Consider the following 24,699-nt stretch of genomic DNA (forward strand, 5'->3'; position numbering starts at 1 on the left):
GGCGGCCCGGGCGGAGCGGCGGACACAGGTGAGCGACCCGGCCCGCCGCTCCCGCGCTCCTCCTGCGCCCGCGCCGCTGCGGAGTTAGTTGAGCAGGTCCGGTCGTCGCTGCGCGGAGCCCCCGCCAGAGCTCCGTCATCTCGGGTCCCCCGGGTCCCGCAGGGCTCCCGCGAGCCACCCGCACCGGATCCGCAGCCCCCACGCCGGCCCCGGGACGTCCGGAGTCGCTCCCCGGGGGCGGCCCCGGGACTGTCCTGTGCCCGTTCGCCCTCGCCCGGGGAGGGGGACCCCGGCACCTCTAGCTGTCTCTCCACCAGTCCAGGACCCCGAAGCCCCACCCGCGCCCCCAGCGCACTGACTCCGGTCCCCAAACCGGTCTTGCAGGTCCCAGGAAGGTGGCGTCAGCATCTGCAGCCGCGTCGACGTAGTCGGAACCTCCGCGGGGGACCCAGGAGAGCCGGACCAGGACCAGGGCCCCGGGCCTGCCCACACTTCCCATGGAGAAGCCAACAGCCTCAACAGAGCCCCAAGGGCCTCGGCCGGTCCTGGGCCGCGAAAGTGTCCAGGTGCCTGACGACCAGGACTTCCGTAGCTTCCGGTCAGAGTGCGAGGCCGAGGTGGGCTGGAACCTGACCTACAGCAAGGCCGGTGTGTCTGTGTGGGTGCAGGCGGTGGAAATGGATCGGACTCTGCACAAGATCAAGGTAGGGTTGCTCTGCTGTAAGTGAAGCCTCCACTGCACCCATCCTGCTTCGCAGGCAGTCTTCTGGTCCTGTTTCCCAGCCACAGACATCTGGGGGTGCATTCGGCTGCTGAAGTCTCCTGCTGGGAACCAGGAGGGAGGACAGTCTGCTGGGCCAAGCCCCATCGCACAGATGGGCCAATTGAGTCCTGGAGAAGGGATATGACTCACTGTGCCTCACTCAGCTGGGACCTGGACATGGGGCACTGTCCACTGTAGAAGAGGGGGTGCTGCCTAGCCTCTGTAGGAGAGTGGTTTCCCTCAGGGAGCCCCCAACCTGGGACACCTCCACCTGGTCCCTGACCTGAGTCACCCCAGGCAGATTGGCTCACTTTCTCCGAAATTGCTGGTTCTGTCACCCTGAGTTGAATCTCTTGCTTTATTCACTGCACTCTCGGGTGCCGGGGATCTGATTCCTTCCTGCCAGAACCCCGCTCTCCTCTTTCCCTCCCTGACTGCTCCTTGAATCTCAGGCAGGTGCTCAGGATGTGGCTGGCAGGTCCTGAAGGCAAGGTCTGCAAGGGGCTGCTAGGGGTGGGGTGGGCATAGGGGCAGGACACAAGGGAAGAAGGGGTCGAGGAAGCCAGCTGAGAGAGCAGTGCAGTCCTGTCAGCCACTCAGCCATCATCCCCACTCCTCACAACCCCACGATTTTCCTCTTTCTGCCGGAACAGGCAGATTTGGGGTTTGATGGTACAGATGGGCCAGAGGCTGGTGAAGACTCTGGTCTAGGGGCTACTTCAGTAGCTGACCTAGGCATATTTGCATTGCTGTGAGTGCCACGTTTCAAGAATGACACTCCTGGCAGTATGCTATGCCCTTCTGCCCTTCCCTTGCCTCAGTCTCCCTTCTGCTGTCCTCCTGGAGGAGGTGGCGATTGCATTCCTGTTGCCAGCACCAGGACCCTTGGCTCTTTTTAGGAAGGCTGCTCTCCTGCTTGAGACATCCTGACCTCGTACTAGGACCTGTGCTGTTTGACCTTTTCCTATGACTCTTTCTGCCTCATTTTGCCTTAATCGTTCGCAGCCCATGACTGGCTTGCTCTTCCTGCCTTACCTTTCTCCCTCTCGGACTCTGTATCCACCATGTCCATCTGACCCTTTCCATGTTTCTATGTGTGCCTGTGCCTCTGGGTCTTTGTGCAGTCCTGAGGACCCTGGGCTGGGGTTTTTCAAGGGCTTGACCTGAGTATAAGCCTGAGGAGCAGGAGTGCACCTGGTAGGTTCCAGCATGGTGCTGCCTGAGTGCAGAGACAGGCCCTATCCTCCCCAGAGCACCAGTGCACAGAGGGCTGGGATGGTGGTTAGGGGAAAGAGGAAGGGACTAAGGAACAAAGTGACTCAAAGGTGAACAAGGTGGCTGCAAGGGGATCAGACTATGACCTGACAAAGTCTTAAGGCTGGCAGTGTGCAGGTGTGTGTGTGCGTAAGTGTGTAAGTGTAGTCTTCCCATTGGGCTGGCTCTGAGGGGGGTGGTACTCCCACCCTCTGTCAACAGGGCTGGCCAGGCCTCTTCCATCTGGTTTGGTTAATGAATAAACCTAACTCAACCCAGGACTAGAGGTAACAGGTCTGGGGTCCAGGCTGTCACAATAGACCCCTGGTGGCCAGGTCAGACTTGTCAGATAGACTTCCTTGGAGGTGAAAGGGACTTGGAAAAACTGGGGTTTGTGGGCCAACACCCAGGACTCTGGTACTATTTCCTTCTGAGACTGAGCAGAGGCTGGAGGTGCCAGAGGACTCTCTGCAAACCCTGTTTCATATTCTTTCCTGTCAACACCAGGCTGCAGGTGAGGAGGATACTGAAGCCCAGAGAGGGCCAGGAGCCAGCCCAGGGTCACACAACCAAGTCCCAGCAGAGCGGGCCTAGAGCCATATATGTTTAGCTTCCCAGTTTAACCCCCTTGCTTTGTTCCCCTTGATCCCCCTCCAGCTCTGCTCCCCACAGTGGAGGAGGTAAGCAGAGCCTGGGCCAAGGCAGGAGACTGTCACCTTGGATATGGGCATCTTCAGGAATCAGTCCCATTCCTGGTCCTGTTGGCACAGCAGTTGGAACTCTGAGCTTCCTGTTCCCAAGATTCCAGGACTCTTGGGCACCATGCAGCTAATCCTATTTCTGATAAGAGCCCCTGCTTTGACCAAGCATTTCTTTCATCATCCAGTTTACCTTCAGGCCAGTCCTGGGCAGTAGTAGGCTTGTTTCCATGTTACAGACAAAGGAACTGAGGCTGAGACAGGCACTATCACTTGGCTAAGGTCACACAGCAACTGCAGCAGAAGTGCAACCCAAGCGAACCTAACCACAGATCCCCTGCCCCTGTCTGCATGGGCTTTCATCCTAGGGCAACACTGTGGCCTTTAATCCCATCAATAACTCTTTGAGGGAGCGGAGGACATGATGTTCTCATCATCCCCTTCTTGTTTGATGGATGACAAAGCTGAAGCCCACATGGGGAGTGGCTTGCCAAGGTCGTACAGCAGGTGAAAGCCAGAGTCCCAGGGATGGCTGGGTCACTCCGGGAGGCTGGGATGCAACCATGGGTGTTTGTTGAGCTTCTGTCCCCCCTCCCCTCCCCTTTCTGCTGACCCTGGACATGCCCTTTGTTCATGATAGGGACAGGATGTCACCACCTATTTACCTGATTGATTTCCTTTTCTTTCCCCTACTCCTGTGTCCAGAGATCGCTGAAAGCCACCATGGCTCTGAGCCCAGCTGCAGGAGCCAGGATAAAGGAAAGGGGCTGTTGGAGCCCCCTCTACCCCTTCCCTTCCTCCTGGCCTCCAGCCTGGTCTGGACCCAGACCTGCATTGTGCTCTGGGTGTTGGACAGGAGGCCAGCACTGGTCCTGAGAGTCCAGGCGCTGGACTACAGGCAGACACTAAACATGGATCTTGAGTACAGGTAGAGGGCAGCTTGGAACCTGAACCCAGGTCTCAAAGCCCAGGCCTGCTTTCCCATAGCACCCTTAGTGGTGTGAGACATGGAAAGCTTGGAGGTTGTGTCAGTCATTCAAACAGGGCCAACTCAGGCCCGGTCCTGACTGTGATGCCCTCTTGCTGTGTGTGCCCACAGGCATGTCCTGGTTCATCTCTGGGCTCTTGTCCATCTGTACATCGAGTCCTCTTGACTCCAAGGACCTCTGAATTCAGTGCCATGTTCATAGAGGCAGGGGTCGGGCCTAGTGGGAGCCTGGACCTGCAACAGGAAGGAGCAGAGTGGGCGGGAACCTCAAGGGGCTTGGGGTTAGAGCAGGTGGGGGAGGTCTCATGGGCGAGTATGGCTGAGAACCTGCAGTTCCTCTTGCCACAGGAAGCTGGGCAGTGGGGACCAGTCTACTCTGGCTTCCTGTCCTGTATCCCCTCCCCTTTCCCTAGGAGGAAAAGGGGATGCATCCCATCCCAACCCATGGTTGCGCCCCCTTCCAGCCCTGTCTCACGGTCCACATCACAGGCTCCATCCCTCTATGCTTTGCTTGGTGCCTCATTCTCTTCCAGTCACACAAGTATCTGTGAGACTCGAAAGGGTTCTGGGGAAGGTGGGGACAGGGACAGGTGCTTACTTTATGTCTTCTCATCAAGTTTTTGCAACTGTGCTGTAGAGGAGGGCTCATTAACCCCATTGAGCAGATGGGAACCTAATAATCAGCCCTTTTGCATCCAGAATGCTGGGGCTCTCAACTTATTGTTGCCCTCTGTCCTTGGGTCTCCCTGTGCTGTGTCATTGTGGGAGGGCACCCTGGAGGGGACCCAGCTGGGCAAGAGCCCAGTCCTCACTGTGTGACCTTGGGGGTCACAGTACCCTTTCTAGGTCTGTTTGCTTATCTGTGGTGGCAGGGGTAGGAGTGAACTGGTTTTAGGGCTTGAAACAAGATGAGGTCAGGTACAGGCTTGTCCTCTGCCCCTGCCGGGGCTCAGTTTCCCCCTCTGTAGGGGACATCTTAACCTTAGGCCAGGGTTGGGAGGCTGCACTGCTGGACACAGAGTAAGGAAAGATAGCGAAGGCCTTGGTGGTCTGTGCCAATGGAGGCTGCTAGATGGGGACTCCAAGTCCAGGGTTGGCCTTGAGGACCCTGCCCTGGCTGGCCGTACCTCTGAATTGGCATGGGGGGGACTGGAAGAAGTAGCTCCAGACTGTCCTCAGGAAGGAGGCTCCCAGAGAGTGGGATTTCGAGCTAGAGAGCTCAGAGAAGGGAAATGTCAAAGGTGGCTGGCGGGTTAGGGAAGCCTTTCTGGTGGCTCGCTAAATTGAGGAACAGGTGAGACAGTACAGGATCCAGATTCTGGCTTTGTGGCCCTGAGCAAGTTGCCCTACCTAGGCTTGAGGATCCTCCTCCTCTTTCACATGTGGATAGCAGTGCTGCTTTGTCTGTCTTTATGACCTTCCTTCCTTGCTTTTTTCCCTCCTTCCCTCCCTTCCTTCCTCCCTTCCCCCTCCTTCTCTCCCTTCCTTCCTTCCTTCCTTCCTTCCTTCCTTCCTTCCTTCCTTCCTTCCTTCCTTCCTTTCCTTACTCTCTGCCTGGCCATGTGCTGGAGGTGAGGAACAGGAGGGAATCAGATTGTGCCCTCAGAGAGTTCCCATTGGGTGCTGCGACAGACACTTGTCACAGGAGCTGTGGAAACCAGGTCTAGGGGTCTGAGAAGGCTTCTCAAGGAGGAGTGCTTAGGTGATCCCATTGGAATTGGGTGGAGAATGAGAAGTACAAGTTTGATAGCACCAGGAGTGTTGCACTCCCTGCAGAGGGACAGCTATACCAAGGCCCAGAGCGGGGGACAGGAAGGAAGGTGCATTTGGAGAATTGCAGGGAGTGCAGTGTGGACACTGGAGAGGATTAGAGCGCTAGACCAGGGACCTGACCTTGGAGCTTAGAGGTCCTGGCATGGCAGGCAAAGGTTTTAGGGAGTGGAAGGAGAGGGAGAAGCATGCTGCTGCTGTGCTTGTCTGGGCAGAGGTATCAAGCCTGTTCTAAAGCAGGGGCTGTAGGGACTGGAACGAGAGCTCCAGGCATCTAGAGAGCTCTAGGAGAGGTAATGGAAGGGATATGGTAATTACAGCATAACTCTGCAGTGTGCGAAGTGTGAAATGTGGTGCTGTCTGGGATATAAGACCTGACCTCATCTAATCCCGAGCCCTAAAACCAGTTCACTCCCACCCTGCCACCACAGATAAGAAGACGGGCCTGTAGGGTGTTGGGGGGGCGGTCCTTCAGTCTGTGTCTTTGCTGGGAGTAGAGAAACCCTCCATCCTCAGGCTGGCTGTCTGCCTTCCACACCTAGGTCCTCAGGCTCAGGCTTTTAAACTTTAACGAGCCCCAGCTCAGTTTCCAGCTGAGAGTCTTTAAAGTTTCAGGAGATGAGAGAAAGGAGCAAGTCCTGGAGACAGCTGGGTCTTCTTTCTTCCCTGTGTCTCTATGCCTGACTGGGCTACCTGGAGCCGGAGCTGTGGATGCCACAACTCCAGAGGCCTGGCACTCAGAGGGGACTTGGGGCCTTGGAGGGGCTGCTCCAGATTGTTCCCGAGGGGCCAGTGGCCACAGGCCTGGGTGCCAGGTTGGCAGTGAGCATAGATGGGGATAGAAATCTATTCCAGTCCTCATCCCTCACCTTGGCCCCTGTCCTGGGTGGATGATCATGCTCTGGCAACAGGTGTGTGTGTGGGGGGGGCGGGCACAGCTCAGACCAGGTGTCAGGATGGCCATGTCCACACCCTTCTTGTTCCCTTTATCCCATCTGGTATGCCTGGGCTGGCTTTGATACTCTGGGGTCCCTGGAGTCCAAAACATGGGTATGGAGTATCCCATGCCAATAGTGTCCTCTCACCTGTCATTAAAGAGAGCTGGGGGCAGGTGGCCCAAGTGCCCTGCCTGCTGGTCCTGGCAGGTGGGCCTGTTCTCTTGGGCGTTAGCATACCATTGCCTTCCTGCTTCAGCCTGGGCTCCCTGAAGGCAGGTACATGCCACCTCTGATGTCTCTTTAGAATCCTTATGTCACAGGGCAGGTACACAATGTCTGCACATGTAGGAAGTAGGAGGTAACTCCCTTGTGAGGTCTCCCCTGTGGTGCCTGGGCCATTTAATCTCATCCTTTGGGTCTCATGTCACAATGTCTGTCTGTCACTGGTTCTCTGAGATCCCGGGCACCATCTCCTTCCAGATCACCTGGGACCTGGTCAGGGAGGCAGTGAGTCTTGAGGCAGAGGCCTGATAGCCGAGGGGATGGCGCTACCTTGTGTGTCTTCAGGATTCGTTCCTGCACGCACGCACTCACCCATTGACTCCACACGTTTACTGAGTACATATTATAAGCCAAGCATTGTGTTATATCCAGAAATTTAGGATCAAACCACACAGATCAGACCCTGTTGTCATGGGGTTTGCATCCTGAGGAGGAGCCAAGCAAAACAGAAGCAAATGACTAAGTGAGATACCAGATGTTGGTGTATGCTGTGAGGACAGGGTAATGTGATGGGGGTTGAGGGTTCTGTATCTGGGCTTTTGAGTATGTTGCTGCATTGTGCGTCACTGTGTGTGATATGGCGCTCAGCTGAGAGACTGTGAGCTCTCCACAGAGAGATACCTGGGTCTGCCTGCCCTGGGGCGGGCTCCTGCCAGAGCGCAATCAACTGTATGGAAGGCGTGTCCGTGTGCCTATAGTTGTGTCTGTGCCTCTGAGTGTGAGACTGTGTGTGTTTCTGAGTCTGGTGTTGCTCTGTGTATGTGAGTCACACCCCCTCACTGCAGAAGCAGAGTTGTCTCTGATCCAATTACAGCTCCTCAGCCGTCTCCTGGCAGCTCCTGCCTGGCTCAGCTCTGGCTCTGCCGTGCTTTCCCTTTCCTGACACTGAAGCCTCCTGGTCTTGCCTCTGGGGCTACATGGATGTCAAAGTCTGTCTTTTGGGTGTGTTTCGTATCCCTGTCTCTGTCCCGTCATTCCTCGAAGGTTACTGCCTCTATCCCGCATGTCTCTACTTGTCCCCTGCTCCGTTTATTTGTTCATTCTACAGACCTCTTCTTGTGCCTCCTGTCCACTCTGCCAGACACTGCTGGTGCTGGGGACCTGGAGACAGATTAGACCTGGTCCCAGGAGACTCAGGCTGGGTGGGGAGGCAGATGGAGACAGAGATGGCCCTTCATGAGTAGTGCTGGGACAGAGGCTTACGCTCAGGTGCAGGGAGGCCAGGGCTGGGGAGGTGGGGTTTGAATGGGGTCTAGGGGGCAACAGGGAGTCAGGCAGCAAGCTGAGGACACCCTGGGGGTCTCTTAGTGAGGAAGGCTGCCAGGGCAGGGTGCAAGTGTGAGAGTGAAGAAGAGTAGTGGGGGAAGCCCGGATGGGGCAGGCATTTTGAAGGCAGGGAGAGAGAGGGAGAGAAAGGAAGAGAGAGAGACAGGAGGGAGGGAGAGAAAGAAAGAGAGAGGAAGAAAGAGGGAGAGAGAGGGAGAGAGGGGAAGAGATTGATTGATTTCAGGCTGGGGAGTGCCATCATCAGCTCTGGCTTTTAGAAAGCTCTCGCTGGCTGCAGGGGACCAACTGGCCTGGAAGGGCAGAATTCACAGGCAAAGTTGGTGAGAGCAGGAGAGTAAATCCGGCCAGGGTCCAGGTGCATGAGGGTGGGGAGGGGAGGGAGTGGGTGCTGGGGAAGATAATATAATTGGCCTGGACATGGCAGGTTGTGAGGGACCTGTGGGCTGTCCGGGCCTGATGCCCAGGAGGCTGCTGAAGGAAGGTGAAGTCTGGAGCTTGCTAGATCTCCACAGGCCAGCACCAAGTGAGTCCCTGAAACCCTGGGAAGCATTTGTCTTCTTTGTTGTTTGTTTGTTTGTTTGTTTTTATCTGTCTTGACGTCCAGTAGCAGCCCTGCCCTCTGTTTGGTCTCACAGGACCCCACCCCTTGGCTTTTCTTCTAGGCCCATCTACTCTGCCTCTTGCTGAATGCTCCTCTCTGCATCCTGCTCCCCCACCTCCCCTGGGGCAGGAGCAGGGAGGCGGAGGCCCAGAGTAGGAGGTCAGCCTCTGCCATGGCAGAACAGAGCGGAGTGCTCATTACTGCCTTCATGACTGCTACAGAGCTGGGGCCTGCTGCCCTGGAGCCCAGGGTGGGGGTGGGGGTCCAGAGAGGCAGTGGGAGAGCAGAGGAGGTGGGGGAGGAGGCAGAGCAGGGATGAGTCACAGCCCTGGATGGAGAACAGCTCAGAAAGGCCTTGCTGGAGCTCAGGAGCTCTGTCTAGGGGAGACAGCAGCACTTCCACTCTCCACCTCAGTCTTGGGGGACACTTTTAGGGGAAAAGATGAGTTGGGGGTAGCTACTGCCAGGTCCCCTTCTCTGCACAGGGACAGTCTGGCCATTTTACAGGTGGGAATACTGAGCCAAAGGAGGGGGAAGAGACCTGGCTGGCCCACCTCACCCCACCCCACCCACTTCTGGCAGAGCAAGCCCCAACTCCCCCTGCCCCCAGCTCTCCTGAAGCCCCAAGCCCCTAGCATTGATGCCTCAGACACAGTCCTCACCTGGCGGGGTGCTGGCCCCCTGGGATCCCTGGGTCCCTCACAGAACACTGCCTGGGTCTCGGGAAGACAGTCTCAGGGTTGGACTCTGGGTCACACTGGGTTCCACGGCTTCACTTCTCTGAGCCCTCAGTGTTAACCAGCAGCATAATGTCCCCTCCTCCCAGGTAACTGAAAGGATGAAATTAGATGAATCTGTAGAGCTCCTAGCATGGAACCTGGCACAGAATTGGTGCCCAGTAACAATTGCTGAATGGCTGGATCAATGTACAGTTTGGGATGCTCAGGGGACAGCTCCGTTTCCTGCCTGAACCTCATTCACTCAGGGTCACTTGGGTGCAAATGCACACACCCTTTGCTTCCCTGACCAGTGAGGGCTGTTTCTAGTTCCCTGGCTTCTGCCATCACCTCTCCCAGGAGCCTCCTCCCTCTTTTCCATCTGCATGCCATCTACTGCTCTGGTCATTCTTTAGGGATCAGCCTTGCCGCCCTTTCCTATATGGGAGCCTGCAACTTCCTGCCCTGGCCCTGTAGGGGCCACTATCTTTTGCCCCCTGCCCAAGACTGGGTGGTCCTAGTGCCCTCTGGCTCCCACACCCAACACAGTGCCATGCTTGGGTAGAGCTCAGTCGCACATAAGCCCAGCCAGAGCTGCAGATGTCGCCTGGATGTCAGCGTGGGCATCTTCAGGCCCTAGATAGCTGAGCCCAGGCTTTTGGGTCCAGGAAACTGGAGGACTTGGGGGTTCTGAGCAACACTTCCAATAAGGAAGAGAAAGTGTGTTTTTTATATCTTATATAAACTGTACTGTAGCAACGAATCCAGTAATATGAATCAAAAAATGCAGGCCCAGCACAGTGGCAGCTACTGGGGAAGCCTGAGGCAGAAGAATCACTTGAGCCTGTAAGTTGAGGGCCAACCTGGAGAACATAGTGAGACCCCATCTCAAAAAGAAAAGTAAAAAACACCCAGAAATCAAAAAACTTGTCCTTTGCTGCTACCAGCTCTCTTTCAAAGATGTAGATAATTTGCATTGGTTTAAGCCATGACACGAGCCATGTACAAGTTTGTATCCTATTTTGTCCATTTAACATTGCATGTTTAGAAGTTTCTCATATTACTGCAGAGTTACTAATTTATGAGCATTTCTGGCAGCTGCTACCCCACCAGGCCTGTGAGGGCAGAGCTGGCTTGGCTGCTGCCCCTACCCTGGGGGAGCCTACAACCTCAGTGGCTAGGCAGTAACCACGAGGAGATGTGTCCTTTTCAGCCCACCTGGGCCTGCCGATGCTGGTGTTCCAGCTGGCTCTCCAATTTAATTTATTAACTACAAAAGCAATCATCTACCCATGAATATTATAACTGACCTTTTGTTTATAACTTGATGTTTTTTCCTGAGTATAAATTTCTAGTCCTAGGGTTCTAGGAAATGAGTTAAAGACAATTTTATGATTTTTAATTAATTAATTAACTTATTATTTTTGAGACAGGGCCTCACTGTGTAGTTCAAGCTGGCTTTGAACTCACTGGTTCAACTTTGTGTTTTTTGTTTTTTGTCTTTTTTGAGATAGGGTCTCCCTGTGCAGTTCAGACTGGCCTTGAGCTCACTTTGTAGCTCTGGCTGGTCTCGAACTCACAATGATCCTCTTGCCTCAGTCTCCCGAATGCTGGGATACAGGCAGGTGCCATCATGCCCGGTCTTATAAGAAAACATTGCACTTTTTATTTATTTATTTTTTTTTTGCGGTACCAGGGATCAAACTCATGACCTTGCGCTTGCCAAGCAGGCGCATGTACCACTGAGCTATATCCCCAGCCCTTCAACTTTGAACCCAGGTTGGCCCCAGACTCACGGTGATCCTCCTTTCTCAGCCTCTCAAGTGTTGAGATTATAGCTGTATACTACCATACCCGGCTGAATTTTAAAATATTTGCCAAATTTTTTTCAGAACAGTGGAATTAGATTTTGCTGTCACCGTGTAGCATTCTTTTCTTCCCTCCCTTTCAGGTGTTGAGGATACAGCCTTTGTGTAAGCTAAGCACTTGCTCTACCACTAAGCTACATACTTAGCCCTAACTGTGTAACTGTTTTAGTATATCTTCAAAAACAGTGGATATTTATTTATACTATGTTGCCCAGGCTGACCTTGAACTCCTGGGATCAAGACTTCTTCCTGCCTCAGCCTCCCAAGTAGATGGAACAATAGGTGTACATGACTGTACCTGGCTAATGTACTTTTCTTTGACTACCAGAACTATTAAAAATCTTAAAGCAAGTTCCAGAATTTCTCGTGGAGCCTGCTATTTCTTTTGTTTTTTTTTTCTTTCTTTCTTTTTTCCTTCCCTCCCTATCGCTCTCCCTTCCTTTTTTCTTTTTCTCTTTGCCTGCCTGCCTGCATGCCTGCCTTCAAAAACAACAAAAAATATATATTCAACAAGAAACAAGAATATATATATATATATATATATATATAAAACAACGACAATATATATAGAAGGCATTCTTCCTTCTTTCTATTCTTCCTTCCTTCCCTCTCTCCTTCCCTCCCTTCCTTCCTTCCTTCCTTCCTTCCTTCCTTCCTTTTTTCTACCTTTGTAAGACAATGGTGGCAGAAGTAGCAGTCATCTTCTAGGAGAGATTTGCAGTTGTCCAGGTGGCTCTTGCGGCTACACTGCCTTCTGAATTGCACAAGCACAAGTACACTGCAGGCTGCAGACCCAAGTCCTGCATTCTGAGGTAGAGAAGCTCACATGAGCACGGTCTGGTTGACTTGCCTGCCCGTCTCTCCACTCAACAACAGTCTTTTTTTCTTTTCCCTTCCCTTTCCTCTTCCCTTTTTTTTTCAGTGCTGGGAATTGTTAAAACCACTGAGCTACATCCCCAGCACCTTTAATTTTTTTTATTATTTTATTTAGGGCAGGGCCTTGCTGAGTTGCCTAGGCTGGACTTGAACTCATGATCCTTCAGCCTCAGCCTCCTAAATAGCTGGAGTTACAGCCACCCTGTCCAGCCACACAGTAGGTCTTCGGCGAGCACTTGCTGTGTTTCAGGGGAGCACTGCAGGCAGTACACTGATGGCTGGCCTGGGGGTGGAGGAGATGGGGAATGGACCTCACACCTCAAGAATTTAGGACAAAGTAGGCTACCTGGACAGGGGACAGCAGGCTGAAGTTTGAAGACACGTGGGAAAGGAGCTAATGAGGGAAGACTTAGAGAAGCATTTGGGGAGCACCTCTCATGGCAGGCTGATGGACATCATTCCTGCTCTTTTCTCCTCTGACAATGTCAGAGCCTTGGAGAAGATCTTGTGGTTTTTTTGTGGGGGAGGGGCAGGAAGACATAAAGGAAAGGGTCCATTCTAGGGGCTGCAGACATCCAGAGGCAAGGATCAGGTGCTCCGTCACTCAGCCTTGTACTGGCTTCATGGCGCCATTGGGAAGGGCAGAGTGGAGTGCCTTGGAGCCAGCGGGTGGTGAGTGGGCCCTGGGAGGAGAATGAGAACAGGGAGGGCAGAGGGACCCAGCACTGAGCCCCTAGCCTGCTGTGTGTCCAGGCAGCCTGGGTTCCTCTTAGAGCCTCCCCTCCTGGTCTGACATGATGAGGGCAGGGGCTGGTATGGATGGCTGTCTGCCCTACCTGTATATCCACCTGTGGAGGGATTTTGGTATTGTAAGTTTTTTTGAGCCAGGATCTTGCTATGTAGTTTAGGGTGGCCTTGAATTTGCTGTGTAGTCCAGGCTGGCCTCAAACTTGTGGCGATCCTCTTGCCTTAGCTTTCAAATGCTAAGATTACAAGCATACATCACTATGTCTGGTTCATTATAGAGGGTTTTTTTTTTTTTTTTTTTGGTACCAGGAATCAAACTCGGGACCTTGGCTTGTCAAGCAGGCTCTTGTGATGCTGAGCTATATCCCTGGCCCCTCCTTAAAGAGTTTTAAAAAACCTTTTTTTTTGAAACAGGGTCTCGCTGTTTGGTTGAGGCTGGCCTGGACTCACTGTGTAGCCCAAGTTGGCCTTTAACTCGAAGCAATCCTGCCTCAGCCTCCCGAGTGCTGGGAACAAAAACCTTTCTTGTGCTTGTATATCCTGACCTTTGGGGACTAGCGGGGCCTGGGAAGTCAGGAAAGTCTGCTGGAGCCTGGGCTGGAGGAAGAGTAGCTGCCACTGAGGCTTTATGTAGTAGCTTCATTTAATCCTCACAGTGCCTCCAACGGTAGGATGATCTCTGTTTGATGGAGGAAATCCTGGGACTCAGAGCTCCTGTCCTGTGCCCAAGCTAAGGCCACACAGCTAGGATGTGGCCGGGCAGAGGCCTGTTCAATGCAGGCAGCCCAGAGCTTCTTGGTAAACTAAACCTGTAGGGCCCATCTGTGACTGGCAGGGCAGTGCCATGCCTGGAGGGCTCTCAGAGGGAGCTTCAGGCTGCAGGCCTCCAGTGCTCGGTATCAGAAAAGCATAGCTCTGCCTCTAAGCCCAGTGAAGTCTGCAGACTGAGCTCAGGTACTTGTTCAGAGGAAGAATCTGAGCTGGCTCCGTGCTCAGCAAGCCCTTCTGAATCCACTGAGCACTCTCTAATACCTAGAAGTGAACTGAGCCTCCAGTTACCAGCATGTTTGTTTTGGCTGGGCCGCTCCTGCTCTGATGAAGGTGACAGCAAGTCCTGGCACTTTGGAGTCAAGGAACACTTGTACTTTAGTTCTCTGCTCCACTACTGTTAGCTGTGTGGTCTTGGCTGATGCTTGTACCTCTCTGAACCTCAGTTTTAGCATCTGTAAACTAGGAGTGATGATTCCTGTCTACATAAGAGGTGAGACCTGCAAACGATGCAGTTTGGGGCTCTTGTTTGCTAAATTTCAGCCCCTGTGGTGTCCATGGTCTGAGTGTCTCTGTTTCTGCCTTGTGGAATGACAAATTGGTCAGTGACCTGTGGAGCACGTGGTGGTGGTGGTTGGGGTTAGGATACTGGTCGAGGCTGTGATGCATTTAATCCTGGGGGCCCCATCTGCAGTCAGGAACTCGTTGTCTCACTGGAGTCTGGTTCTGTTGGAAAAGGGTGATTTGCTCACATTTCCCTCACAGTACTGTCTGCAGACTTGCTTTGTGTGGAGAAATTAGCATAGCCTGTGGGAGTTTTCTTACTTTTCTCAGGGGCTCAGTTTCCCCAGAGGTGATCTGAAGAGTGGTCGCTGAAGCGATAATCCTGTGTTCTGTGAACTTTGTGATAATCTGTGTCCCTTACAATTTGCATGGGCCACGATATTGGGGACCTCTTTGAGGTCTGGGGGAAGGTCAGGCTTGGGTCCACCTGTCTGTGTGTCCATTTGCTTGCTGTTTTGGCTCTCCAGACCAGGACAACAGCCCCATGGAGGTGAGCTGTCTTCCTGTCCTCTCTCGGTCTGAAGTGTCCCTGGGTCTTGGTAGATACTGCTGCCCTCCCCCAGGTGGAGATTCCTGTTCCTCCAAGGCTGAGCCCTGAGAAACCCTCACTGAGAAGCTCAGGGCAAGGGGAGGAGTGAGGTGAGGGTAGATTGAGACGTAGCCTGGGCATTGGACCCTGCTCTGTACTTAATTCTGTAAGTCCCCGGGCCTCCTTGGTGTGAAATGCCCTTTGAAGCCCTTTCAGTGGCTCTGCTCCTTTTTAGACTTGGTAGTACTCTGCCCCCGCAGTTCCTGCACCTCCCCTACTCCCCACCCTGCTTGTCTTATTGCAGGTTTATGTCCCAGCCTCTCTCACTACTCCGCTTGCTGGGACCTCTCTGGGGTGGGGTCCAGGTCTGGCTCCCCATGAGTTGGTTCCCAGTTGCAGGCCTGGATGCAGCTGGCTTGAGAAAGTGGTGAATGGCTGAATGGAAGGGTAAGGAGTGGGATGAGGCAAGGGAGGGGCTTTGGACACATACTATAAGGAGGTATTTCCAAATCTGACCTAGTCCTTCCTAGTGTTGAAGGGTGCCTGGATGATCATGGAAGCCTACTACATAGTAGCAGATTTTTTGTCATTGTTTTGTCTTTTGTTTTTTAGACAGGGTCTTGCTGTGTACTTCAGAGTTCAGGCTGGCTTTGAACTCACTGTGTAGCCCAGGCTGGCCTTGAACTCAGTGCCATCCTCCTGCCTCAGGCTCTGGAGTGCTGGGATCACAGATGTGCATCATCATACCTGGCTTGAAGCAGCTATGTTTTGAGCATGCATTTTGTGACACGCATATTCCATACATCATCTCATTCAATCACAGCATCCTCGGGTGGTAGGCATTACTGTTGTGCCCATTTTTCATACTAAGAAAGTAAGACTAGAAAGACTTAAATACTGTGCCCTAGGGCGAGAGCTGTGATTGGACCATAGCATTGCCAGCCTCAAAAACTGGGCGAGTCTCCTCCATGGTCTTCAGTGCTTGTCCAGTCCCTTCTGCATGTGGCTTTGTGGGTGGCGGGTGCCCAGGGGCGCTGGGCAACCCCACAAACTCCCTGGGATTTCTACACATCGTGTCATGGTGACTTGAGAGAGTGGAATAGTGAAGACACAGCCTATAGTTGCTGTGGTGATACTTGTTCCCCTAAGGACTCTGTTTGCTCAGCCGTGAAATGGCTGTCTCAGGTCCTGTAGCAACCAGGCTTAAAAGGCTTTGCAGCTCAGGCTGGCTGCTGGGCGGAGCAACCTCCCTTCAGTTCCGGGTTCCAGGGGAGCTCCTGGGGTCCCCGCCAGTGAACTGACTTGTCCAGGGCCCTATGGCTGTGGGTTCCGCCACTGGCCCGCCCCCAGTCTGCTGTGACTCAGCCCTACTCTGCCACCTGTCCCTCCCACAGCCTCTTAGAATTACACCGTGTGGGATGTGGCCACCCCTGTGAGCGCAGAACAAAGCCGGATGTAATTTCTTCCCCTTGGCACAGTGGTGGCGCTGCCTCCTGGGGGTTGTGGAAAGGCCCTGGGCCGTGGCCAGGCTCACTACCACGGGGCAGGGATTCCTGTCAGCAGTCACCTGACCACACGACCCGGGCTGCCTCAGTTTCTTTATGCCAGCTCAGCCAGGGTTCTCATCTTCCCGGCAGGGCCCTGGGACTGGCCTTCCTCCACAAGTCCACCACCAGCCCAGAAAACCTTTGGAGTTGCCCTCTTTATCTTCCAGATAAAGTGTTAGGCAGTGTTTATACCCAGTGGGGCCCTCTGTCTTGCTGCCCTGCATGCTCCACCCACTACCTGCTGACCCTGAGGAGGGACTTTGGGCTCACTGTCCAGGATAACATGTTTGAAGACTTGCAAAGCCAGTACAGCTTCCAAGCTTGGATTTAGAGAAATTCTGTTTTCCTCAGAAGCTGTACTTTGAGGGCTGCTCTTTGATGGTTAGCAGTACAGGAAGACCTGATTTTGAATCCTTGAACTGCTGCTTTCTTGCTGTATGATCTGGGCAAGTTTCTCAGTCTCCTGAGCATCAGTGTTCTGTTTTGTAGGGTAAGAATAATAAGCAAGTTTGGGCAAAGGGTGAGCAGGTGCTGAATGTTGGTGCCGGGGCCTTCAGGTGGCTGCTCAAGAGATGGATATTTGGATGCTAATGGGTGATGGCTATCTGGCCTCTGCTGTCTTCAACCCTCTTTCTTACCATTGTATCCATTCTATCACTTTGTTCATTCTTCTGTCCATTCTCTCATTCGTAGCTCAGGGATCTCTTTCAGCCTGGTGTACGCCTCATCTTTGACTTTCACAATCATGACACTTATAGGCCAGTTCTTCTGCAAAATGTCTGATTTTGGTTTTGTCTGATATTTCTTTGTCATTAATGCTATGCAGTCTGGGTGGAGATATCACATAAAAGATGCCTGTATTCTTTTCATTTCAGCCTGCCTGGCAACACCTGGCTGTAACTTGTCCTGATACTAGTGATGTTCACTTTGATCAGTTGATTGATGTGGTATCTGCCAGCATTTTTTACTAGGAAGTTACCCATTTTCCTTGTTTAATTAATCATTTGATAGGAAGATACTTTGAAGCTATGTAAATACACTCTGTTCCTCATCAAATATTTATTTATTCATACTTTTATATATATATATATATATATATATATATATATATATATATACAGATATATATTGTAGTTTCATATTTGGTGGATCATAATGGTTGCTATTCTTGTTTTAATATGGTGTGTCACAGTTTTAGCCCAGCTTAGAGTGACCAATTGTCCTCGTTTGCCTGGGACTGAGGAATTTGCTATGATTTGGGACTTTCAGTGATAAAACTGGGAGAGTTCTGAGAAAACCCTGATGAGCTGGTCATTGTTCCAGTTAGAACCTTTCAGGCTAGCTCTTATGTCTGTTGGACAAGGTGTCTGTCATTCTTCCTTACTTTTTGGCACAATAACGTGTTCTAGGGTCATCTTATACTTCCTCTGATCCAGCCATGGAATTATCCACTTTTTTCCAAGAAGACTTGGAACCAGGGACCTTTGAGTGTTAAGCTATACCAAACCATGGAAATACAAGCCATGCGCAATTCTTCACTGCCACACATGCTCTCTGTACTTGCACCTGCCTCTGGGCCTTAGCCCTGCCTGTTCTCTCTGCCAAAACTGCTTGGCAAACACTTCCCTCCTGACTGCGCTTCCCCATGAATTCTGATCCTCCCACCTTCCCCAAGGAGTTGATCTCTGAGCCCCACTGGGCGTTTTAGGGTACCTCTGCATTTCCAAATGGGGCTCCTTCCTCAACCCAAAGCCTTTCAAGGACAGGTCTCAGACTCATCTCCTACTTACCTTGGATCAGGACAGGGCTGGACCTGGGGCTCCTAGTTAAATGATTGAGTCCAGTTGTGTGTGCATGCATGCGTGCATGTGTGTGGATGTGTGGTACTGGAGACTGAACCCAGGGAATATTGAACTATATCCTCAGCCCTTTTTCATTTTATTTTGAGACAGATTCTTGCTAAGTTTCCCAGGCTGTCCTTGAATTCATAATCCTGCTGCCTCATCCTCCTGAGTAGCTGGGATTACGAGTATGCATTATCATGCCCAAAATGTTTGTGTAAATTTTTAATGCACTTTGTACTGAAACCACCTTCACATTTCTCCAGTTTGTCTCCAAAATGTCTGTTATAGCCGGTGTGCTCAAACCAGTATGCAATCCAGGGTCATACTTTACATGTAGTTGTGTCCTGTGTCTCTCCATCTAGCCAAATTCCTTTATATTTGTCCATATGGAATTGACCTGTAGAAGAGACTAAGCCTGTAGCCCTCCAGAATGTCTCACTATGTGACTTTGTCTGGCTGTATTCTCCTGGTGTCACTTAGCTTGTTCTTCTATTCTGTTTTCTGTAATATAAAGTCATGTTCAATGCTTGATGAGTTTCTTGATGCCTAGAATACCCAGCAGGTATGGTGTGGCCATCCTGTGGCAGTCTGACACTAACAGTGTTACCATGACCTAGCCCAGGATGAGGGGGAAGGAGTGTAGTCCCTCCCTTGTATGGTTGCATGTATCCCCTTGTGAGTAGAAAGTAATATGTGTAGGTTCCCCACACTGTCTAAGCGCCAGTTTTAGGAGACCTTTTTAGACTACTCAAGAAAACTCATCTGTCTGCTGAGAGAACTTGATCCTGGGGGTTGGGCTCTTGGGTGAAAAAAAAAATCACAGAACAAAAATCACAGCATTTCATCTTCCTGACTAACAATCTGGGGAAATCTGGTTCTGTTCTAACTTGTTTTCCAGACATGTGAGCTGCGTTAAATCCCAGCCCTGCTACTTACCAATTTGACCCTGGGCAAGTTACTTAACCTCCTCGAGCCTCAAGTTCCTCCTTGGATTTCTTGCCTGGCAGAGTTGTTAGGAGGGTTAAATAAGACGAGTTATGCTTATCTGCTTTTCTCCCAGATCGAAAGCTCTTTGAGGGCAAGGCTAATAAATTGTAAACTATTTCTTGAATGAAAAGCTGGGTGTGGTGGCACACACCTGTAATCCTAGCACTCAGGAGGCTGAGGCAAGAGGATCACTGTGATTTTAAAGACAGCCTAGGCTAATAGTGAGTTCAATCCTGAACTGCAGAGCAAGACCCTGTCTCAAATAAATAAATAAGTAAATAAATGGATGCATGGATGGATGGATGGATAGATGGATGAATGGATGAAAAAAGCACAAAAAGAAGTAGTATGGCCAGATGATAAGTACCATGACAGGAAAGAAGTCATCCAAGTAGACATTTATTTTTTCATTTCATTTAACATGTCCCTTCACCCCAGGCTCCATGTTGAAACAACCATGAGCCTCTGCGAGTTTCTCGTGTGTCGGGAGGGCCCAGACACAGAGATTCAGTGTATGGGGGCCTGGAGGGCCTGGCTGGGAAGGCTTCCTGGAGGAGGAGACTGGGCTGACACAGGGTCGTGGTGTCTGAGGACAGGAGCTGTCTGAGTCCTGGCACCCCTTCTGGTGCTGCTGAACCAGGCTTATGGTGAGAAGTGAGTCCATGCTGGCTTCAGAGGCTCCTGCGCCTCCTGTTCTCCTCCCTCCTCCTTGGCCTTTCTGCACTGTGGTCCCCTGGCCAGCGCTCTGAACGCTGTGTGACCCAGATGACCCTTGTGTCTATCTGCAGTGCCGGATGGAATGCCGTGATGTGCCAGCTGAGACGCTCTACGACGTCCTACACGACATTGAGTACCGAAAGAAGTGGGACAGCAACGTCATTGAGACATTCGACATCGCCCGTTTGACAGTCAACGCTGACGTGGGCTATTACTCTTGTGAGCAGGCGCAGCACACTGACCTTGCCCCTTGTCCCCTCCCCCCATGGTCGTTCCCACAGCCGGGCTCTGAGGGGCCTGGATATTGAGACTGAGGGCTGTCATCTTGTACTCCCTTTTCCCCCCAACACAGATGCACTCATGTGTTCACAAAGATGCTCCACACACAGACACATGCACACACAGACATGTACACATCCTACAGCCATGCGCCACCTATTCACAGATACACTTTCTTGCACACGTACTCACAGTAGTACTGTTTTTCTCATATACACTCAGAATTACATATAGAAACTGGCCAGACCAGCAAGCTAAGGGTCTTGTGAGGGTCTGAAGGAAAGGGATAGCCAGAGAACGGTAGAGACAAGAGATCTGTACTTTCTCTTCCCTGCTGTGGGATGGCTGTGGGGGCTGTGGGCCGGGGAAGGGTGTACATGGTTGGTTCAGGCAGAGCTGGCAGCTGCCTAGGCACCCCTAGGTCTCTGGCCTCTGCCACCCCCTCCCTCACAGGCAGGCGGACCAGTGATCTGGCTGAACTGTCCCTTGCCCTGCACAGGGAGGTGTCCCAAGCCCCTGAAGAACCGTGATGTCATCACCCTCCGCTCCTGGCTCCCTATGGGCACTGATTACATCATTATGAACTACTCAGTCAAACACCCTGTGAGTTGACCTGCCTTCCCTGTTCGGTGGGCAGGGGAAGATGCCAGGCAGGGCTGGGTCCTGACTGCCACTGTGACTTGTCCTGTGACCCTTTGGCAAGTGCATGGCCCTCTGACCCATAGTGTTCATGTACAGCAAGGATCATGGCTTCTGTCTCCCTGCTGAGGCCCTTAAGCACATCAAGGGAGGGCAGTGTGGGCCATCTTTGTGGTGACGGGGTGGGATGGGCTGGCTTCAGTTGACTGGGCTCAGGGATGAGGCTGGCCAGTAAATGGGGAAGCAGGGCGTCAGTGGCAGGGTCCTGTGGCCCTCCCTGAGGCAGGGCTGCCTTGATCTCCCTGGGTAGGGAGGACAGGGAGGTGTGGCTGGTCTGGACAAGGATTGAGTGCCCATGTGAGCCCATGAGTTCTGGCCCAGGCTGGGGTTTTTCCTGAGGAAACAGGGAAAACCTTTAGAGGGACAAGGATGTCTCTGTCTGATTCTTGCCTTTTTTTTTTTTTTTGTCCTAGCATCAGGCCTGGCCTGATACAGATGCCAGGGGATGTGAACTGTGTATGTGTGTGTGTGCGTGTGTGCGCCACAGTGTCATCTCCTCTGCCCCCACCCCGAGTCTCACCTCCCTGTGCCTTCCATCCCCAGAAATACCCACCTCGGAAAGACTTGGTCCGAGCTGTGTCCATCCAGACGGGCTACCTCATCCAGAGCACGGGGCCCAAGAGCTGCGTCATCACCTACCTGGCCCAGGTGGACCCCAAAGGTGAGGGCTTGGCCCTGGTAGCCTGTCATGGGATCCTTCCCTACACCACAGGGGCCGTTCTGTCTTTTGGGCATTGCCATCCAAAGCAGTGGTTTGAAAGGAATGGGCCAAGGTAGGAGCCACTGCTTCTCTGCAGCAGCTCAGGGCTCTCTTCGTGGGCTGTGACAGCCCCAGCTCCAACCTGCCCCTGCTTGCTGGCTGTTCCTGCTCTGTCTGCCTTTCGGACACCCATCCTAGAGGCCTGCATTGTCCAGACCTGTCCTCTCTCCTTTCGGTGGGCTCAGCCCCTCCTGTGGCTGCTGGCCATATGTCTCTGTCTGCTGAGATACAGATCCCTGTGGCCATCAGCCTCCTGGACAGGGTGTCTTCTAGGCCCTCGCAACTCCTGAGTCTGAGGCTGAGCCCACCATTGCCCCTGCTGGCCTCCCCGCCCCTTCTGTGTGTCCACCTTCCAGTCACCCTGCAGGTCAGCCGGGGCCACTCCCTCTCCCTCTGCTCTCAGATTCAGTCCCTGATTCTGATGGATTCTACCTCTCACGGAACTGACTGGGTTGTCTCTCTGTACTCAGCTGCCTTGTCTGTCTGTACCAGCTGCTGGAGGCCTTCTTCTCAAATGCTTATTTCTTCGTGACTCTCACTTTTTAAAAATGCTTCTGCACCCCTCTGTTGCCCTCAGAGTACAGTCTGAGCCCCTCCCCAGATTTCCCACCCCCTGCGCAGTAGGCCCTTTCCCTCAGCTCCACACAGCTGTCCTCTTTACGGAGCCCTCCAGGGCTGCTTCAGGTGTCACCTTTTCTGTCCCTGATGCCCAGGTGCCCATTCCCCTCTAGTACTGCACCTGGCAAACAGTTAGGACCCCAGACAGTGAGTCCCCAAATGGGTCCCCAAGGGTGGTGTCATAGTGAATGTGGAGTGAGTGGGTGACTGAGTGACTAGAGGACGGTTAAGCCTTGAGCCTCTTTGCCTGTTATGCCCCAAATCCCCACTGGCACAGGCGCGGGTGTCGGAGGCAGAGCAGACACTTCAAAAGAGACAGGTGGAGAGGGGGCTGTGGATTTGGACTCAGGCCAGGCTAGGGTATTCTGGTGGAGCTGCGGAGGGGGCCTGAAAGGACAGGTGGAGGAAGGGCTGAACATCAGGGTGGGTCCCAGGTGGCCCCTGGGGTTAGGGATGAGACGGCATAGCAGTGTAGCAGGAGGCAGATAGAGCTTGGTGGGTCAGAACTCCAACCTGCAGGTAGCCTATGGTCAATTAGGACCCCGAGGTTTTCTTCCATGCAGCCCTGGAGCTCAGCAGAGGGACAGTTACACCCCAACTGTAGGACTGCCACACTAACTCCTTCCCATGGAGGAAGAGGGTGGCCTCCCTGGAAGCCCAGGCAGAGAGAGGGGCTAGTGACTGGTGGGGTGGGGACCTGGGCTGCCTTGTCCCTTGTCACCTGACCACCCTTCCCTGTCCTCACAGGTTCCTTACCCAAGTGGGTGGTGAATAAATCATCTCAGTTCCTGGCTCCCAAGGTGAGTGGCCTTGGGACTTTTAGGGGTCTGGAGGCTGTGGAGAGAACTCTGGAATGGAGTTGGGGGGAGTCAAGGATGGAGGCCGGGGCAGAGCTAGGGCTGTAAAACAAAGTTGTAAGCTTCCGGGTGGCGGTGGCGGGGTTGTGTGCAAACCACTGGAGGGCGCTGGAGGGCGTGGAGAATCCCGCGCCTCCCCAGCCACCCCTGACGCTGCCGCGGCTGGTCTGCAGGCCATGAAGAAGATGTACAAGGCATGCGTCAAGTACCCCGAGTGGAAGCAGAAGCATCAGCCACATTTCAAGCCGTGGCTGCACCCGGAGCAGAGCCCGTTGCCCAGCCTGGCACTGTCGGAGCTGTCGGTGCAGCACGCGGACTCGCTGGAAAACATCGACGAAAGTGCGGTGGCAGAGAGCCGGGAGGAACGAGTGGGTGGCGCAGGCGAGGGCAGTGACGATGACACCTCGCTCACCTGAGCACAGCACTGCTGCATGGATGGAGACAGGACTGGAGCGGAGCCCTGGGGTGTGGACCATCCTGCACCCTCTCCCCTCCCCCCACCCGACTTCCTGGGGACCCCAGGCCTGGCTCCCTGCACTTTGGCCTGGCCGGACACAGCCCCAATAAAAGATCCCACAGCCTCAGCCAGTTCATCCTGTGCCTGCTCTCCCTCTGCCCCCAAGCCACCCGTGCCCTGGAATGCTATCATTGCTTAAATGGCCTTTGATACTTTAGATAGCTCCTAATTTTCTCATGTATGGCTGGAGGGAGGGGTAGCACACTTCTTCGGTCCTGTTTCCTTCTCCCTGACCATTAGCTCACTTCTCTGTCCTTGTTGCCTGATCCCTTTGCCTTTCACTGCTCTAAGAGAAGGAGTTGCAGAGGTCTCCTGTAGGGGTCAGAGGGCAAGGTTCAGTGTGACCTCAGGTCCCTGGTCCCTTGGGTCCAACCTATGGACTGGGCACCTTGAGCTCTGCTGTCATCACAAGGGGAAGGGAGGGAGTGATAGGTCTCAGAGCACAGGGCTGTGCACCCCAGAGCTTAAGTTGGGGGATTGTGCCCAGGAGGAGGAGGTCAGAGGGCGCAGGTAAGGGTCAGCAGATTCCAGTGCAGTGGAGGATCTAGGCTTTGTGATTTTGGCCTTTCTAAGTCATTTTCAAGAGCTCAGGACAGTGTGAATTGAAATAGTAGGATCCCTAGGAACCCATCCTCTCAGCCTTGTCCAGATGCCAACCACCTCATCCCATGTTCCACCTGGTGGCCTGAGAGCAAGAGAGAGGCCTGGCACTCCTCTGTTCTCCATAGCTGTTCTGCTGCCCAAGGGACACCCCTTCTGCTAGGCCCAGATGACCCTGTGCTCTGCTTCTGTCCAGTGCTCTTGGCCTCATGCTAATGTGGGGCCCAGAAGTCTCCCCCAAGGTCTGATCTGTCCTCCCTTTCTGGAAGGCTACTGGCCTTAGCTTGGCCAGTGGAAGATACCTGGCCCAATGGCTGGGAAAAGGAGGGGTGTGTTCATTGAACAGGATCGAGCTAGGAATGTCTGGTTGAGCACATAGCCAGCAGGCTTGGAGTGTAGCCTGGAGACCACGGAGTGGATGTTTTCTCTCAGGGTGGTTTTTGGTGCTGGGGAAGTGATTAGGAGCCATCACAGTAGATTTCTGCCATTTGCACTCCCCCATCCCCAGATGGAGGTGGTGTGGGGTGGGAGAGGGGCTTCAGGGAAAAGCATGGGGAGTAGAGTTCTCTTTCCCAGAGGAACCAGTGATGGTCAAGTGGAGGTGGATAGGCTCACCCAGAAAGGT

At 53.1% G+C, this 24,699-nt stretch overlaps 1 protein-coding gene across 1 annotated transcript; it reads left to right on the forward strand.

Moving 5' to 3' along the window:
• On the forward strand, positions 1 to 23,541 carry Stard10 (StAR-related lipid transfer (START) domain containing 10; the record flags this gene model as incomplete). Its single annotated transcript, XM_005379967.2, is given in 7 exon segments — positions 1 to 28; positions 385 to 704; positions 19,816 to 19,963; positions 20,523 to 20,626; positions 21,266 to 21,383; positions 22,848 to 22,900; positions 23,131 to 23,541. Coding segments are annotated over 6 exon segments (873 nt in total). The 3' UTR covers positions 23,374 to 23,541.
• Positions 23,542 to 24,699: the final 1,158 nt, after the last annotated feature.

This window comes from Chinchilla lanigera, unplaced genomic scaffold, assembly GCF_000276665.1.
Source record: "Chinchilla lanigera isolate Chin_1 unplaced genomic scaffold, ChiLan1.0 scaffold00013, whole genome shotgun sequence".
In the NCBI taxonomy this organism is placed as follows: domain Eukaryota; kingdom Metazoa; phylum Chordata; class Mammalia; order Rodentia; family Chinchillidae; genus Chinchilla; species Chinchilla lanigera.